Source organism: Electrona antarctica (genome assembly GCF_951216825.1).
Source record: "Electrona antarctica genome assembly, chromosome: 20".
Classification (NCBI taxonomy): domain Eukaryota; kingdom Metazoa; phylum Chordata; class Actinopteri; order Myctophiformes; family Myctophidae; genus Electrona; species Electrona antarctica.
In genome coordinates, this window is record NC_136801.1 from 5817803 (window position 1) to 5835959 (window position 18157).

The following is an 18157-nucleotide window of genomic DNA, read 5'->3' on the forward strand; positions in this document are numbered from 1 at the left end:
TATTGGTCTTTGAAGTTTTTTATTTTTTATTTATTTTTTTGTGGCTTTCGCCTTTATTTTTATATTTTTTATGGAGGGACAGACAGTAAATGGGGAGAGAGATGGGGGGATGACATGCAGTAAAGGCCATCGGGATCGGGAGTCGAACCCGCGGCACACTGCCAGACTGGATTACCAGCCAAGGTGCCTGGACCATTGAGCCATGGCCCAGGCCTTTGAAGTTTATTTAATTTCATTCTTACTTTTTTCCCTTGCCATAGACCAATTTTAATCATTTTATTAATGTTGGAAAACCATGTATTTGGAAGCGAGTTTGGTATAGCATCTGTAATGGGTACAATAATCTTAGAACAATGTTCATCTTCAATATGTTGATTCTGCCCAACCATGATATAGGCTGGCTCTGGTCCATAGCTCGCATGCGTTGCATTTAGAGCTATGTTACTGTCAACTGTTCCGGGGCTCGCATGAATGCAGACCAGCCTCTCGTCTTTAGCGTAAATAAAAAGAAAGTTTTTGCTACTTTCCTTAGTGGAAGCACTCTGAGCCACACGTATAAACGGTACTTTTTGGCCAAATAGGGAATTGTTTCCACCGGAAGAAAATTACTTTTAGTTACTCTACCGATATTGCCCAGAGTATACCCTCGTAGAGAATATTTTTCCTCCGGTGAAAATAAATCCCTTGCTGGCCAAAAAGTACCGTTTATACCTGTGGTGGGGGGCTCAGAGTGCTTCCACTAAGGAAAGTAGGCTTTCTTTTTTTTTCCTTCAACTTATTGTTTTTTATTGTCATTGCCGGGGTAGACAATACATTTTATACATATGCATCATATATCATCATTCAGTTCTTCAATACAAAATTGTCTCCCCAAGGAGACAGCAGCAACATAGAAAGTAACACATTTGAAAAATAATAATCATAAATAATACTAACAACAATAATAATGAAGAAATGTAAACATGAAAGACAACATCTTGATCGAGTAATTCAACAGACATGAAATAAAATAAAAATGGGGGGGTGTCCATCAATCTTTGTAATGTTAAATCTCGATGCGCGCGAAGGGCGTCCATTTCTTAACAAATTGCTCATTTTGTAGCCTCACCAAATAAGTAATTTCTTCCATGTCTCTAATTTATTTTACTTTATTTAGCCATTGTTCGTGGGTTGGAGGGTGTTTTCCTAGCCAATTTATTGTGATAGTCTGGCCGCTGCTAACAATATCTGGAGGAGGTACACCTTTTTCCTACCTTCAAACCCAATCGGCACCACTCCTAGAATAGCTGTCTTGAAATCTTGTGGTATCTGAGTGTCAAACACCCTGTTAATGTCATTAAAAACATTATTCCAGAATTGCTGTAATTTAGGACACGTCCAAAAGATATGCGTATGATTACCGATCTGTTCACCACATTCCCGCCAGCACTCAGTTGTAGGAGTAGTGCCTGCTCTACCAGTCAATAATGGAGTCTTAAAAAATCTGCTTACAATTTTCCATTGATATTCTCTCCAAGAATTAGAGTTTGTTACTTTATGCACTTCAGTGCAGGCGTCTAGCCATTCTTCTTGTGAAATCTCTTGTTGTATTTCTGCCTCCCGCTTGGCTTTTATATAAAGAGAATTATTGGGAACCATTTCTAGCAGAGTATGATATAAGATAGAAATTACTTTGGTGAATGAACCATGCTTTTGTATGTCCATAAAAAGAGATTCCAAACTCGAAGGGGTTCGAATTTTGTCCCAGTCATCGTGTCTTTGTGAAAGTAGGCTTTCTAATGACACATTGTTTTGGTGAGTAGCAAAAACGTTCTGTTTATTTACGCTAAAGACAAGAGGCTGGTCTGCATTCATGCAAGCCCCGGAAGTTGACAGTAACATAGCAACGCATTAGAGCTATGGACCAGAGCTAGATATAGGCATGCTTTGGGTAAAATTAAAAGCTAAACCAAACCAGTGTAAATTACATTCCTTGTCTGCCACTGATTGCATTAGTTTTAATAACAGCAAAAGTGTGATATCTGTAGGAATCAGCAGTTTGCAATATGCTGCACTGCTCTTTTTACCATCATGCCACAAAAATCTATTTGAGAGGCAAAAAATAATAATAGATTTCACTGTGCCAGCTAGACAAGATGCTAGCAAGAATGAAAATAGAACAAAATTACTCAGCACCCCAAACATTCTACGCCTACGGTATTTTGTAATGTGAATAACTGAAGCCTCAGGCATATTGCTTATTGGTCAGGGACTTTTCTGTGGAGATGTTTCACTTCTGACAGGTACAGTAATGATTTCTTTTTTTAACAAATACACCGTTCTCCCTCGATAAAAGTGATCCTTTATTTGCCTCGACTGCTTTGCTCTCATCTGACCTCCTAGTTAACAGCTTAAGTGCCGGGCCTGTAAAGATGAGCTCAACTCACCTTTGTCCCGGTTGCCATAGCCGTAAAGGCGAGTTTTGTTTAATCCATGTTAATCGGCGATTGATTAGCATCAGAGTTAGCATGTCGTAGCATTTTTAGCTAGCTCCAGGCCGCGATCACGTAAAAACAAAATTCCCACGTGCACACCCGTGCACGCACACAAGCCGTCCCTTTGGACAGCAATGTGCCCTTTTGTGGAAAAAAAATTGTAATCTTTTCATTCTTTTGTTTGGCACAGTGTACAGTATGTGGACCATAGTGACATTGATCAATTCAAGCTTCTAATATATTATTTATGCCCCAAAATCTATAAATCTCACACTATTAAGGCAACCGGCCGGTTCCACGCGCTGCACCAGGTGCCCTTTTTTCACTTGAGCACCTGCCCCTCTAAATGTCTGTGCACGCCACTGTATCCGCTACTTTTTGGGAGAGGTTATCCAAAAAACGTCTGGCACCCAGCACTGGCCACCTGCTGGCCATCCGGCAGAATGGTGGCTTTTATAGAAAGGTGAAGGACGTCTTGAAAGGTTGACGATGCACGACGACACACATGCAGCACTTTATATTTATAATATGATTTGAACCCATTTTGACCTGAGATCAGATTCTAAAAAATGTCTTCTAAATCAGTTTACTGAAAAAAGCTATGTTTCTATGTCAGTCGTTCTTCGATTTTTCAAAAAATAGCAGACCTACAAGCTCGTAGCGCGCCACTCGGTGCCGCGCTATGAGCTTGTAGGTCTGCTATTTGTAGATAGAGCATAACATAATCCTAACACCAAAAGGGGTTCCCGCCCCAAAATAGGTTAAACATTACATCTACTTTTCCATTTGTTGATCCCCCTGTTGCCATGGAAACGGTCGGTGGCGTGATGTCAGGCCACAACGTCACGTCACCCTATGAACTATAAAGTATGGCTCAAGACAGTGTGTTCCGGAGATGGAGACTAACTCAGAAGTGCCAGATCTAAGAGAATAACTAAGTGTGCCAGTCAGTCAGTAAGAAAGAAGATCAATAATATAACATTATATAATATAATATAAGCAGTATAAAAAGATGTACCCGAATTAAGATACTTTGTGCTTAAGCATTTAGACTCCCTCCCACAAACTTACACACAGCCCTTTGACAGCTGCCTAGCCTTGGTGTTGTCCTGGACAGTCAGCTCTCGTTCAAAACTCACATCACAGCTGTCACTCGATCCTGCAGGTTCACACTCTATAACATACGACGAATTAGACCGTTCCTCACCCAGGAATCAGCCCAGCTCCTAATCCAGACAACAGTCTTGTCAAAACTCGACTATTGTAACGCCCTCCTTACTGGCCTACCGGCATGTGCACTTAAGCCTCTCCAACTGATCCAAAATGCCGCAGCTCGCTTGGTCTTCAACCAGCCAAAATTCTCACATGTCTCCCCCCTGCTCCGCTCCCTCCACTGGCTCCCGGTCGCTGCCCGCACAGAATACAAAACCCTGATGCTGGCATTCAAAGCAACCAGAGGTATGGCTCCCCCATATCTTGCAAGTATGATTGAACCCTACAAACCCTCGCATTTGATACAGACTTATAGCATGTTATGTAGACAGCACAATAATTGCATTGTATGTAGTCATAGCACTTCATAGTATATATGTACAGCATAGTATAGTATATATGTATAGTTTATATGTACAGTGTCATTATATAGATATGTTCTAGCTACGTTCTTAGCTTACGCATGTTTCTTGATAAATGCTTTTTATATATGTGATGTATTCCCATGCTTTTGTTCTTGCTAAATGTAAGTCGCTCTGGATTAAGAGCGTCTGCTAAATGCCTAAATTGTAATATAGGAAAGCGTCACTACACCCCCTCTTTTGGCCCCTCCCCTCCCCCCCTCTCTGCTCTTCCCTCTTTTTCTCCCTCCCTCCTTCATTGGTCTGTGAACCGCCACCCCCATAAACCAGATATATACTGTATGTATAAATCACTTTATCCCATTAAAATCCCTCCAAATGTCCAGGAGAGCCTCATACTGTACGTACACCTCATATAGCGTCATACATGCACCATGTCCAGCTCTGGCTGGAGTGATATTTAAAATCCCCCCAAATGTCCAGGAGAGCCTCATACACCTCGTATAGCCTCATACATGCATCGTGTCCAGCTCCGGCTGGAGTGATATTTAAAGATCAGCGGGACGTCCGTGTATGCATGGTTTAAAAAGCCCCCTGGATTCTGAGGAAGGATGTATTGTCAAAGCCAACGATCAGCTCTTTTTGGACATTCTTTTCATCACGTTATCTCACGTTCTGGTAAAATTGTGCAATTGTGATTCAAGGAGACGTTCAGTTGGCTTGATGATGCATCTGAAGTGATCTGGCCTTCTGGCAGCAATGTGTCCCTGACTGCCTGTCTACCGGTTGTACATACATACACACTAACCCTATGCAAAGCTGCAATAGGCCAGGGTCTCCAAGCACTCTGCACTTTGTCTACTCTTATTTATACCAAATCTACTTTTGCCAAAATGGTCGCCCCCAGAATAGAGACGCTATAGGGTTCATGAAGTGATGCACCGAATATTCGGCCGCAGAAAATATTCGGCAGAAAATGGCTAAAAATGCATTTTCGGCCTATTCGGTTTCGGCCCGAATAGGCAGAAAATATATCGCCGAATAGTGTATGCAATTAATGCATTCAAAAGAGCTGAATAAATGTTTTATGGACCCATAATAGTGATTATTATTTATTTTGCCATAACCATTTCTTTTGCCATAAATCAGGTAGCTTTAAGGTACGGCCATGACAGCAATGGTAGGAAAAAGATATATAATATTAATAATATTCGGTTATTCGGTATTCGGTTTTCGGCCAACTGTTTCCTATATTCAGTATTCGGTTTCGGCCAAGAATTTCCCTTTCGGTGCATCCCTTCATGTGGATATACTGCAGGAGAACACAGAGATGATAATCAAACAGGTCAGATTCTTTGCCAGCCTGATGTTTCTCTGTTTCTCAGTTGAGCTAAATCTGGCGGCTCTGGAGCTTTTGGACAGTTCAATTTGCAGTGAAAGGCTCATGGATCCATACTGGTGCTTGTTTTCATGGATCCATACTGGTGCTTGTTTTCATGCAAAGGTCGCCCTGTCTCCCTCCATGCCTGCCTCTCTAAAGATTTGTCCACATGCTGTTTGTGTGTGTGTACTGGTTATGTACTGTACTGTACGTGCAACTGTACCATCTCAACGTTTTCTCATCGAACTTCACACCCCATGAGTCTGTGCCACAGAGCAGCACAGTATACTGACTTGGACTCAAATCCTTTCTCCCAGGCCAAATCAAGATTCATTCCGACTGGTGCCTTTCAGTCTAACCCATTTTGACCTGAGATCAGATTCTAAAAATGTCTTCTACATCCTGACAGTTTTCTGTGTCAGTCGTTATGTTTCTATGTCAGTCGTTCTTCGATTTTTCAAAAATAGCAGACCTACAAGCTCGTAGCGCGCCACTCGGTGGTGCGCTACGAGCTTGTAGATCTGCTATTTTTCAATAGCTAAAGCATAACATAATGCTAACACCAAAAGGGGTTCGATCCCACCCAAAATGGGCTAAGCCAGAATGGTGGGAGGGGGGGTTCATTATTCCCCTATTGCTTGGTTATCTTCTTACCGTAAAATGACTTTTCTCAAGCAACTGAACTGAAGTGATTCATTACTGTGGGGTTGTATGGAGGTTAAGAAGGATAATCACAACAACAAGGTGTCAAGCAGGCCGACACAAAGACAAAAAAATTGGTCGTATTGTATTTTTGTTATCCACCATATCGGACTGTGTCTGTGGCCCAGTAGCTTGCGTACCGTATAATGCTTTTAGAAATGCGGTTTTCATCCAGCCAAAGTCGTCTATTTCCGATGGTGCTTTCAGTCTCAAATCAGAGCCCCGCTCCGCGGCACCGTCTGCTCGGTGTCTTTGTTTCCTCAGGGCTGTGGAAACTGTCACAATGTTGAGTCAGCTTATAGGGCTCTATTGTCACTGCCACTGCATTCCCTGAAAAGCCCCATGAAGTCTACAGTACATTGCAGTCTTTTCCAGTGGAAAAAAAGGACACGACTCCCAGGGATCAGAATATAATAGTTCAGAGTTCTTTGTGTAACATTTAGTTTCTTTTTGCGAAATAATGTTTTCAGGAGTGATTGTACAGAGGATGTTTTAGAGGTCAGATATTTTAACTTCCCCACATCATGACACCTTGAATTGAATATGCAGACTGAGGGCGTTATGTTTAAGCATTTCCCAAATGGGTACACGTCACGGTACACCACACACATAGCCGCCTACTTACAGTAGCTTGATGTGATGATGGATCGCATTGCTCTTTGAGTAAATCCCCTGCACAGTTAGCTAAAGCATCCCGTAAAATATCATTTTCAAAAGAAAATGATATGCTGACATCATCACATTTGAGCAAGTTGCTATGGCAAAATCTAGCCCAATGAGTGTTTTTGTGCAAAACTAATGCTTGGAATGGCTTCAGCATCATGAAAACCCCCTAGTTTGATATGTCACATGCTACTTAAAGCATAAGGAAATTTAGAAAATATTGCCTTATAATAGGATGTCAATGGTGGCCATACTGTACAGGCCATTTTCAACACTTTCCCCTCAGACAATTCCAGGCAACTTCTTTTCTGTTATTCAGGATATATTGAAGATTAGTTAGAGGTTGATCCTGTATTTTCCATAGATTTCCTGTACTAATAGCATCAACAAAGTTGCTGCACAGTGTCGAGTTATAGTTGATCTTTTGTGCTGCGTGTCTTCAGGTTTCGTTGTGCGGTGCGTTGTGCTTAACCTCACGTTCTCCCTAAACCTCCAGGTCTACCCTGAGTGTGACGTTATGCTTAACCTCACGTTCTCCCTAAACCTCCAGGTCTACCCTGAGTGTGACGCTGGAACAGGCCATCCTGCTGGCTCGGAACCACGGCCTGCCGCCTCGCTGCATCATGCAGGCCACCGACGTCATGCGGAAACAGGTATGGCACACACTCGCTTATGCATGCACATATACTGTACAGACATTGGACACACACACACACACACACACACACACACACACACTCACACTCACACTCACACACACACACACACACACACACATATTTTAGAATTGAGGTGCCTGGCCTGCTGTCAGTGTGCACAAGAAATATGACGTTGATTGGCAGAGTAGTACAGTATATGAGAGCAGCTGTGGACGGATAGATACGCGCATGTGCACACACACACACACACACGCACCTACATGCACGCGGGCGTGTGCACACGCATGCGCACGCACGCACACGTACACCCTTTGTTAGTTGCCTTGGCATCTTACTGCACTCCTTTCACACACATTCACTCACTGTTTGTATTCTCCTGAGCTCTCCACTTTTGCTACGGTATCTGAAGTCTAATCTAGGTTGAAACCATTCGCTTTGCATTGGTATAGTCCCAGCAGTGACATATTTCTAACAATGTTTCATTCATAGTAATGCATGTGAAGATTCACAACACCGCTCCAGAAAATAATTAGATAGACTTTGTCTTTCCTTGCGTATATGTTGTCCGTACCTGCACTTGTCACATTATGCTTGGATGTGACATTATCCAAGGATGGATGGTTGCTCCCTTGCAGGTTTCCCCTGAACCCAATTATTTGCTATGTAGTAGCTTTCCAAAGGCACCAACCTTTTTATTGGTACCCAGGAGCTACACCTTTTCTCATTTTCCCTGCCTCCTCCAAGGTAATTTGTAAATTTCTCTTTCTCTCAGACTGCAAGGTTGCCAGATATCGCATTCCTGCCAGCCTTTGAGAGAGAGAGAGAGAGAGAGAGAGAGAGAGGGTGGAGATTCACAGAGCAGCCTAGTGTGCTAGTCTCTCTGTCTAGCAGGGACTGAGGGAATGAATAATACCCACGACTTTTCGCACAGTGTGTTGCATTTTCACACAAAAGGCTGGAGAATCCTTCGGGCCAAGAGCAGAGCTCGGACCTTGTACCTCTGGCTCTCATTGGAAGCACATGAGTGCTCGTTCAATCGCTATGTCCAAGTCAGCAGAGCGAGAGAGAGAGAGAGAAGGAGGTTAGATGAGGCTGCCTTGTAAATCAAGGGAGGGCTACTCTCCTCCGGTAAAGAACATGGCTGCCAGCCAGAGGGGAACCGATGTTTGTGTGTGCTTGACCTTGAATCCCGTTTGGCTGTGCAGTCAAATTAGGAGTACAACTAAGTGAGAGGTGTTATTGTTGAGTGGAACATACAGTTGAAATGTGCAGTGTTTAACCCATTTTGACCTGAGATCAGATTCTAAAAATGTCTTCTACATCCTGACAGTTTTCTGAAAAAGCTATGTTTCTGATTTTTCAAAAATAGCAGACCTACAAGCTCGTAGCGCGCCACTCGGTGGCGCGCTATGAGCTTGTAGATCTGCTATTTTTCAATAGCTAAAGCATAACATAATGCTAACACCAAAAGGTGTTCCCGCCCCCAAAATGGGTTAAGCTTTTTTTACAGTTTCAGGGAACTTTCGAAACCCCCTGTGTAATTGACGAAGCCCTATACAGCTTACAGGTCAGACTACAAGGAAGCTTCTATCGTATTTCCTGTGCTGAGATGGGTTATGCTGTATTGATCAGTTAATTCACTTCCAGTCAAAGTGCCTTCAAGTATCGTTTTTATGATTACATTAATTAATATATCAGTATGGATTTTCTCGTGTCTCTCATGGGACGTGTGAGTTTCACCTCACCTCATTCACCTCATTGTTCAGTCAACACAGTGAAAAACATCCTTCAAAATAAGAATGAGATCAGGCATTGAAATGCATGCGCATTTGTCTGTGTATGTTTGTCTATCTGTGCATGTGCATATATTTGTGCGTGCCTGTGTGTGTGCGTATTTTACAGGACTGTGTGTGAGTCCTTGGTGTCCCAGACATTAGCTGAAGTATCTGGTGAATGTGAAGCCGTCTGAGGGGCTTGTGGTCACTTTGCAAACCGCCTCGGACCCGAATGTGGGAGAAACGCAGCAGTGTGCCAAGCTCCTTACATGTTTTCTTTTCCCCTGCATACAGCAATGTATTGCAGATCATATCTGTTAGGCTGTACCCTGAAGAGATGAGTAAGCATTTAGGCCTGACCTCGAAATTAAAAAAAAATCTTCTAAATCCTCCAGTTTTCTGAAATAAATATTTTCACGATTTAAAAAAAATAGCAGACCTACAAGATCTGCTATTTTTCAATAGCTAGAGCATAACATAATGCTTAAAACACCAAAAAGGGGTTCCCGCCAAAAATGGGTTAAGCATTGCAATGGAAAAGTCAAAGATCAAGGTCACCAGTTTGGCCCAATATGGTTAGGGTGCAAACCACATTTTTGAGTGGTGCAACCGCTCCCTTACGGAGCTATGTGTGTGGGTGCCAGCCTGGGTGGGTCTGAGCACTGAAAACAGCCTGCCTGGGTGAGCACGAAAACAGCATGGTTGTTTTTCACCACCTGTGCGCAACCTAACACACACACAAACGCACACGCACATATTAACTGTATATATGATGATTTCGGGTGTGCCAGTACAGTACAGTACAGTACAGTACAGTACAGTACAGTACAGTACAGTACAGTACAGTACAGTACAGTACAGTACAGTACAGTACAGTAGAGGGTACAGTAGAGGGACCCCCACACGGTAACTCTGTAATTTCTCAACCGTTACGGACGCGGGGCGGCTCGCCGGAATCGGCCCGCCCCCCCTGGGCGCGTTCCTGGGGGTCTGGATGTTCCGGGGACCCCCCCCCAGGGACTCCCCGGGGACCCCCACATGGCAACTCTCTCATTTGACTCTCTCAGCTGACAGGTGCCCAATACGACCCTCTCTGCCCGGCTTCCCTCTCCCAAACACGAGCCAATTGTGTTTGCATAGATGCTTGACAAAGCCGGATGCACTACGCTGTATTCGAACCCACATGGGTTATGTGAATAATCGTTCACTGTTTTTGGTTTAACCCATTTTTGACCTGAGATCAGATTCTAAAAATGTCTTCTACATCCTGACAGTTTTCTGAAAAAGCTGTTTCTATGTCAGTCGTTCTTCGATTTTTAAAAAATAGCAGACCTACAAGCTCGTAGCGCGCCACTCAGTGGCGCGCTATGAGCTTGTAGATCTGCTATTTTTCAATAGCTAAAGCATAACATGATGCTAACACCAAAAGGGGTTCCCGCCCAAAATGTGTTTAAAAGGTGTAGCATGTGTCTTACGTAGATGTGTAGCATGCATGGGCACTGGGCAGGGTCTTTCTGTATCCTCTGAAGCCTTGCATTGTTTTATTGTATGATTCTGCAGTAAATCCTCAAGGTACATTTTTCTCAGAGAGTCTAAAGAGTTAACATCAGCGGTGAACGCACTCTAGAGTACAACACATGCACGACAGATCAATCAATGCTGCGCAAATGGAATTGGAAGTGCATTCTGCAAGCTCAGCAGAAGAATTTACTCCCAAGAAGATCTGGCTAGCCTTTGTGAAATGTTCAAAATATCACTGAAACGATGTGGGCAGAGGTCACGAAACATTAATCTACAGTACCAGTTTATGTAGAACAGAAATATGAGTGATACTGATATGCATTAGTGATTAATACGCACTTTTACAAAATATATTTCATATCACAGGATGTACAGTATGAGTAGTACGCAGTGAGACAATGTGGACTATACCGTTCCTCTGGTTTTATGACAATTGACAAAGCCACCCAACATGAATAGCTGACGGCATATTTACTATTGTTTGCTGAAATGAATACATACTTCAGAGACTTCTGTTTCCATTGTCAGACTGTGTGTATGATACTGTCCTTATACCTTAGTGACCTAAGGGGGTATCTCCGTGTCTTGGAGACATCAGGACGGATTGGATGTGATAGGTATCGTATAATTGCTGATGCTATCCTTGCTATCGTAGGCGGACAGTCGGACAGGCGGCCCCATAGAGTTCTTACAGCGTGGGTGAAATAGCTAATGCACTGTAGGTCAACCGTACCCAATACAAAGAAGAGGCACTCAAGACGTGCGTGCGTGTGTGTGCGTGCGTGCGTGCGTGCGTGCGTGCGTGCGTGCGTGCGTGCGTGCGTGCGTGCGTGCGTGCGTGCGTGCGTGATTAATCCAGAAATAGAGAGACAAACACTAAAGCCCAAACCACACCAATGGGTCGTCATGCAACTCCTTTCAAACAAGCGGTTGCGAGTAGACGCATGTCGTTGCAAGCAACCATTGAATTGAATCACTTCGCCACCGTGCGTGACGTGCAACAAGAGCACACAGGACAGGACATCACACCACCGCGACGAAGGCGTCTCGACCCATTGGTGTGGTTTGGGCTTAACCCATTTTGGTGTTAGCATTATGTTATGCTTGAGCTATTGAAAAATAGCAGATCTACAAGCTCATAGCGCGCCACCGAGTGGCGCGCTATGAGCTTGTAGGTCTGCTATTTTTGAAAAATCAAAGAACCACTGACATAGAAACATAGCTTTTTCAGAAAACTGTCAGGGTGTAGAAGACATTTTTAGAATCTGATCTCAGGTCAAAATGGGTTAAGACACACAGAGATACAAAGGCTTGGATAAAAACAAAAAAGGGAAAAAGTTGGATAAAGTATTTGTGAGTGCAGGGTTTTTTAGCTGTAGATTACAGAGAGGCAGAGTTTCTTTTATTCCCCCCTTCCCTCCAGCTGCAGCTGACTGTGTGCAGAGCCTGTGCCTGTGTGCAGTGCCCTCCAGCTGCAGCTGACTGTGTGCAGAGCCTGCAAAACACTGGAACATCAGCAACGTGCATAATGGGGCCCTGACTGGGCATTATCTGTCTCTGTCTCTTTCTCACACACACACACACACACACACACACACACACACACACACACACACACACACACACACACACACACACACACACACACACACACACACACACACACACACACACACCCTTTCTAAAGTTCTTACCTTGTACTTTTTTCTTCTTTTTTTTTTTTCTTTTTTTTTTTTTTACAAATCAAACATTTATAGCCTACATTCTTTGTATACATAGACAGACAGGCAGGTGGATAGATAGAACACTAGTCTGCAGCGATAGCTAGTTTTAGCTTGTGCTTCTTGCTGCGTTGCTTTTGAGTAGCAGTACAGGACATCTAGTTATACCCTCCCACAATATTTATAGACGCTTTCACCGCTTACCTCACAGCTGACCACTAGCACTGTGTGCCTGATAGAAAACAATCTTGCCCAGGGGGCTACTCGGGCTATTAAACAAGCTCTGTCACCAGTGATTGATTCTGGGTAGGGCAAGATGACAACGGATCACAGCTCACCGCCCAGGCTCAAGGGACCTTAAATACACATGTGAATTCATTATAACGTACATTCATTAAACCTGTACGCAAGCCCATTCACCAAAGAAGGCCAAAGAAAAGCCATCAGTCAAGGAAGAGATATACCTGAAAATACTAATTCCAGCCAGCAGAGAGTTAACTCTGTATTTTTGCACAGATAAAGAAAATAAATTACTCGCACACTGTGGGCTCCGATGCTCGTGAAGTGTCTTTATTTGCACAAAACATTGACTGTGACGTTTCGAGCGCAATGCTCTTCCTCAGACTCAATTGCAGACTCATTGCGCTCGAATAGTCACATTCAATTTTGTGTGCAAATAAAGGCATCGGAGCCCACAGTGTGCGAGTATTTTCTTTTCTTTATCTGTGCATACTACTACTCATCGCTCAGCACCTGCCCAAGTTGGGATTGGATGTGCATGTCTTTGTACCTTTTTCAACTCTGTATTTTTGGTCATTTATTTCAACTTATGTACAAACTGATTCACAATGAAAGTCACACAATGTCACAACTCTGTTTACCTGCAACGCCTTGGGGCCAAAATAGTCCCAATACAGGGACGGCTGAAAGGTCCTGTGGGCCTATTAAAGCTTTATTTAAACTCAGCTGTCTGCAGTATTATTCCTAGCTGTAATTGATGTCAGTGCTGCTTTAATTTGATATACAGGAACGCCGATGCCTAGAAGTGTTTTTCTGCTTGTCTTTCAGGGGGCCAGAGTCCAGAATTCTGCCAAGAACCTGGGAGTGAGAGACCGCACACCATCATCAGTGCCAAGGTATAAGATTACAGTCTGGGCCAATTATTTTGGTGCTAAAAGAAACCTGCCATTACACTATTTGTAATTTAACAGTTTAAGGGCCCCAGACGGAGATCACCGTCAAGTTCATGGTCAGTTGCCCAGGACGGAGATTGATAAATGTGACGGAGATTAATGATATCAAAACCGGTCGCATCGCTCCACAGCCTAGGAGCGCTTGTTGCGCAATCCTCGGTGTTGCACAACAGTGCGAAAATGTTCCCTGCCTGTTTAGCGGACGAAAACGAAAATCTTAAAACGTTCATAACTCGCGATCTAAATCATCCCGTCTAATTATGAAAAAAGATCCTGTGTTAGACGGTGCTCCGTGGTCCAGTCGCTAGTCGCGATAGATTTATTCTTACCTCCCGTTGTTTTCGATCGACTCTAGAGTGGTGTGGCTATTGTTAGCTGCTACACAGACATTCACAACAACTTCCGGTCCCCCGGTAAAAGTGGTCCGGGCGCTATAAATGATGGGCACATTTTATTAATGGATTAAATAGGTCCGGGTGTTAATGGGTAATGGCTATAGTATGTGCATATGCCTATTTGTTTTGTGTGTAGTTCACCTGTGTATACTTACTTTGCTGTGCATGCAGGGGTGTGTGTGTGTGCGCGCGTGTGCATGTGTGTGTGTGTTCAGTTGTTCACACACGTTTGTGATTATTTAGAATTGAACCATTACAAAGCAGTTGCTTGGGATGTCTCTAGCAGTGAGACAAGGGACGAGGGCTGCCTCCTCAGCCACTTGGCTTTGACACATGGGCTTTTGTGTGACAGTCAGCCATTTTGAACCTTTTAGTCAAATTGACAAATAGAATTAAGTATGGGAGATGATTGGTGTTGAGACGCTGTGTCCAGAGAGGGGAAACCCACTGCACTCTCAGTAAGTTCATGTCATAATTGGTGCAATGTGTAAGTGACTGCTCCACTGGATGTGAACGATAGGGGCTCTCATCCACAATCAACGGTCTGATATACTACACGACCAGAGGAGGATACGGAAAAGCAGTGCCAGCTCAGATAAAGTTCAAGTGTACTGGAACAGAGTGCCTTGGATCCTCTTCTTTATTTTTAGGACTTTTCATTGGTTGAATATTTATAAAAACCCACAGACAGACCACTTTCAACCTGGCATCCCTATTTTGTCATTATAGGCACTTGCCGCACTTTCTCGCATAAATGCAGACCAGCCTCTCATCTTTAGCGTAAATAAAAATAACGTTTTTTCTTCTCACCAATACAAAGGCAGCTTGTGTCATTAGGAAGCCTACTTTCCTTAGTGGAAGCACTCAGGTACCTTTTGGTCAGAAAGGGATTTATTTTCACCGGAGGAAAAATATTCTGTATGAGGGTTTTCTCTTGGCAATATCGGTAGAGGGTGCAGTGGAGTAACTAAAGGTATTCTTTTTTCCCGGTGGAAAAATAATCCCTTTTTGGCCAAAAGGTACGTTTTATACGTGTGGTGGGGGGCTCAGAGTGCGTCCACTAAGGAAATTGGCTTTCTAATGACACAACCCGCCTTTGTATTGGTGAGAAGCAAAAACGTTCTTTTTATTTACGCTAAAGACGAGAGGCTTTCATGCGAGCCCCGGAAGTCATCGGTAACATATCTCTAAATGCAACGGCATTAGAGCTATGGACCAGAGCTAGATCTACTATGCGTGTGACACACTGTGAGCTTGCATTAAAGGAGAATTCCATGCTAGAAGGCTTTCTTACCTTTCTTTGTAGTCGTTACGTCCCCACCAAAGAGGTCAAGGTGTTTCTTCGTGCAAAAACTCCTTATTGGCTATTTCCCCTACCATAAGCCCTCAATGAATTGCATTGAATTGAATGGGGCTATGGGGTGTTGTGCTGATTCGCTTATTTCCATCGAAATAAGTAGTAAAGTGTGCCGCTTGGGATATTATTTACATTATGAAGAGAGGATATATACAAATTGAATTCCCATTCAATGCAATTCATTGAGGGCTTATGGTAGGGGAAATAGCCAATAAGGAGCTTTTGCACAAAAAAACACCTGGACCTCTTTGGTGGGGACGTAACAACTACAAAGAAAGGTAAGAAAGCCTTTTAGTATGGAATTCTCCTTTAATGTAATATGATTATTATCAATAGTGTTGTATGTGCGGCACTATAGACTTGAATATTACACTTTCCTCCCAAAGTACAGTTGAGTTGACGTCTTCTCATCTGTGTGTTTCTCCACACAGACTGTACAAACTATGCCAGCCTCCACCTCCAGATGGTGACCCATAATGCAGTACCACGTTGAAGACGTGCTGAGGAGCATTGGATCTCAAACACTGACGTTTCCACCAACTCTTCTCTCTCTGCCTATGAAGGAACTCTGATTGACCATTGGGTCCAATTCTTTAGATTCAAAGAGCAGCCGCCTCACTGTAAATAGAATATTAAACAGTAAATAGTATTTTTTAATACTTTTTTCTTTTGCTGTACTCCATAAATATTTGAAAATGTTATTTTTTGTTTGTTTGTTTGTTTGTTTTTCATCCTGCATCTCATTAGAATTTATTTTAGACTGGGAAAACAAACATTTGTATCTTAACAGTGCGGTGTTCGATCACCCTGCAAATGGAAGTAATTGTGTGCTGCCTGGTTTTCTTGAAGGAAATTCATAATTCATAGTTTTAGCTACTTTTATCATATAAAGTGAGTAAGGTGTTAGTGATGGAAAACACATTGACAGAGTAAAAGAAAGCATTGATGACAGTTTCTTTATTTGCGTTCCTTCAGCCCATCATGCCTCACTGCTTTATTGGTTTACGTGTTATCTGAGACTCAGTATTCAGTCACTTCTCATAACTATGTGAATATTTCTGCTTGTATAACTTTGGAGATATGATGTTCACAGGCTTGTAAATATGCATTCTTTAGAAAAAGAAGTTGGTCTGTAGTGAAAGTGGAGTCATACTCCTGTGTCCCAGCTTTTTTTTCTCTTCTTATTTCCCCAAGACTGTTTGAGGAAGTCGATGTGGTTCACTGAATGTTGACGTGAAGGTTTTACTTTCTACACACTGCCGTTTTGTGTCTTCGAGCAGCACAGATCTAAATATGTTTTGTATTATCAGTATTAACGTGTCATAGGTTATGCCACGGTCTTTGAAGTAGAGCTATGAAACATACTTTATTTTATATTGCCAGTACTCAGGATTACTATTTGTTATACTTATGATTACTATTGGACGTTAACATTGTAGAAAGGATGACTATAGCTTACTACTATGCAAACAAACAAGTGGTTTTAAACTGCATCAATAAGCTCCAGTTTTATAGTGTTTTGCATAATGTCTCAATATTACATTTATTGTAAAAAATGTGACTTGACTTGGCACTCGTGTATTTCATATTCAAAACACACAATTAAAAAAGCATGTGAAGATATGTTTGTAAAAGAAAGATTAAAAATTATAACATTGGAACGAAACACATTTATTTTCCTATTGTCTGGCATTGTTCACACACACATTCATACACCGATGGCGGCAGAAACCATGCAAGGTACCAACCAGCACATCAGGAGCAATTAGGGGTTCAGTGTCTTGCTCAAGGACACTTCGACACTAAGGGGAGCCCGGGATCGAACTGGCAACCTTGCGGTTCCCATCCAGTCACTCTACCCCTGAGCCACCGTCGCCCCTACATAAATTAAATGTGTGATAAACATAATATTTTGTGGTCATTGCAATTTTAGCCTACTACAGGTAGTTGTCTCCACCAGGCCGAAGGCATGGGGAGAGAGTATGTTTTGCACTCCGTCCGTCCGTCCGTCCGTGTGTCCGTCTGTGAACAGCTAATCTCTGGCACCGTTGGCTTGATCGCAGCCATACTCTGCACACACACTCCCTGAATGCCAGAGCTGAACCTCTGCCCCCAAGTTTTCACATTGGCCTGTTATAGCGCCACCAGGAGGCCGCTTTGTGCAAAACAAATGTTTTGACAGTACACCTACAGATTTTGGCCAAACATTACGCAAATTGGTACACAGTCTCTCTAGAGCCATTCAACGAAACGGGTCTTTCAGATTTCAAGACTCCAATCATCCTGATTGGCTAAGATTGGCTTCCAAAGTTTGCAGGAGTGCTCCGTTTCAAACAAAATGGTGCAAATCATGAACACATGGTGTGATTTCCGTGAAATTTTGCACGCACATTCCCACTAGGAGGAAGAAATGCCACTTCAATATTTTCAACTCAGCCTCATGGTGGCGCTATAACTGGCCGATTTGTGTTTTACCTATAACTGCACCGATCTGTGTAAAACCATGTATGCACACTCCCTAGAGGCCAAGGAAAAACCTTTGTGTGTGTTTGTGCGTCTCACAAACACACACACACACACACACACACACACACACACAAACATTTATATTACTCCTAAACATTTTGCCAAACATCACACACAATCCTATCCTCCTGGTGGAGACCTGTGCCCAGAAGGGCACTTTTTCTAGTTTACTACTGAAACAACAGAACACACCTGTATTCTATTCATGATAATTAA

General features: G+C 42.9%; 1 protein-coding gene across 2 annotated transcripts in view; it reads left to right on the plus strand.

Moving 5' to 3' along the window:
- The window catches only part of prex2 (phosphatidylinositol-3,4,5-trisphosphate-dependent Rac exchange factor 2), a 218828-nt gene extending 201758 nt beyond the window's left edge, over positions 1-17070 (plus strand). For both annotated transcript variants that reach the window (XM_079488991.1, XM_079488992.1), the window contains 3 exons: positions 7345-7447; positions 13539-13606; positions 15847-17070. In XM_079488991.1, the coding sequence (XP_079345117.1) occupies positions 7345-7447; positions 13539-13606; positions 15847-15892 (217 nt within the window). In that variant the 3' untranslated portion in view covers positions 15893-17070. The remainder of the gene's footprint in view (positions 1-7344; positions 7448-13538; positions 13607-15846) is intronic.
- The last annotated feature ends 1087 nt before the right edge of the window (positions 17071-18157 follow it).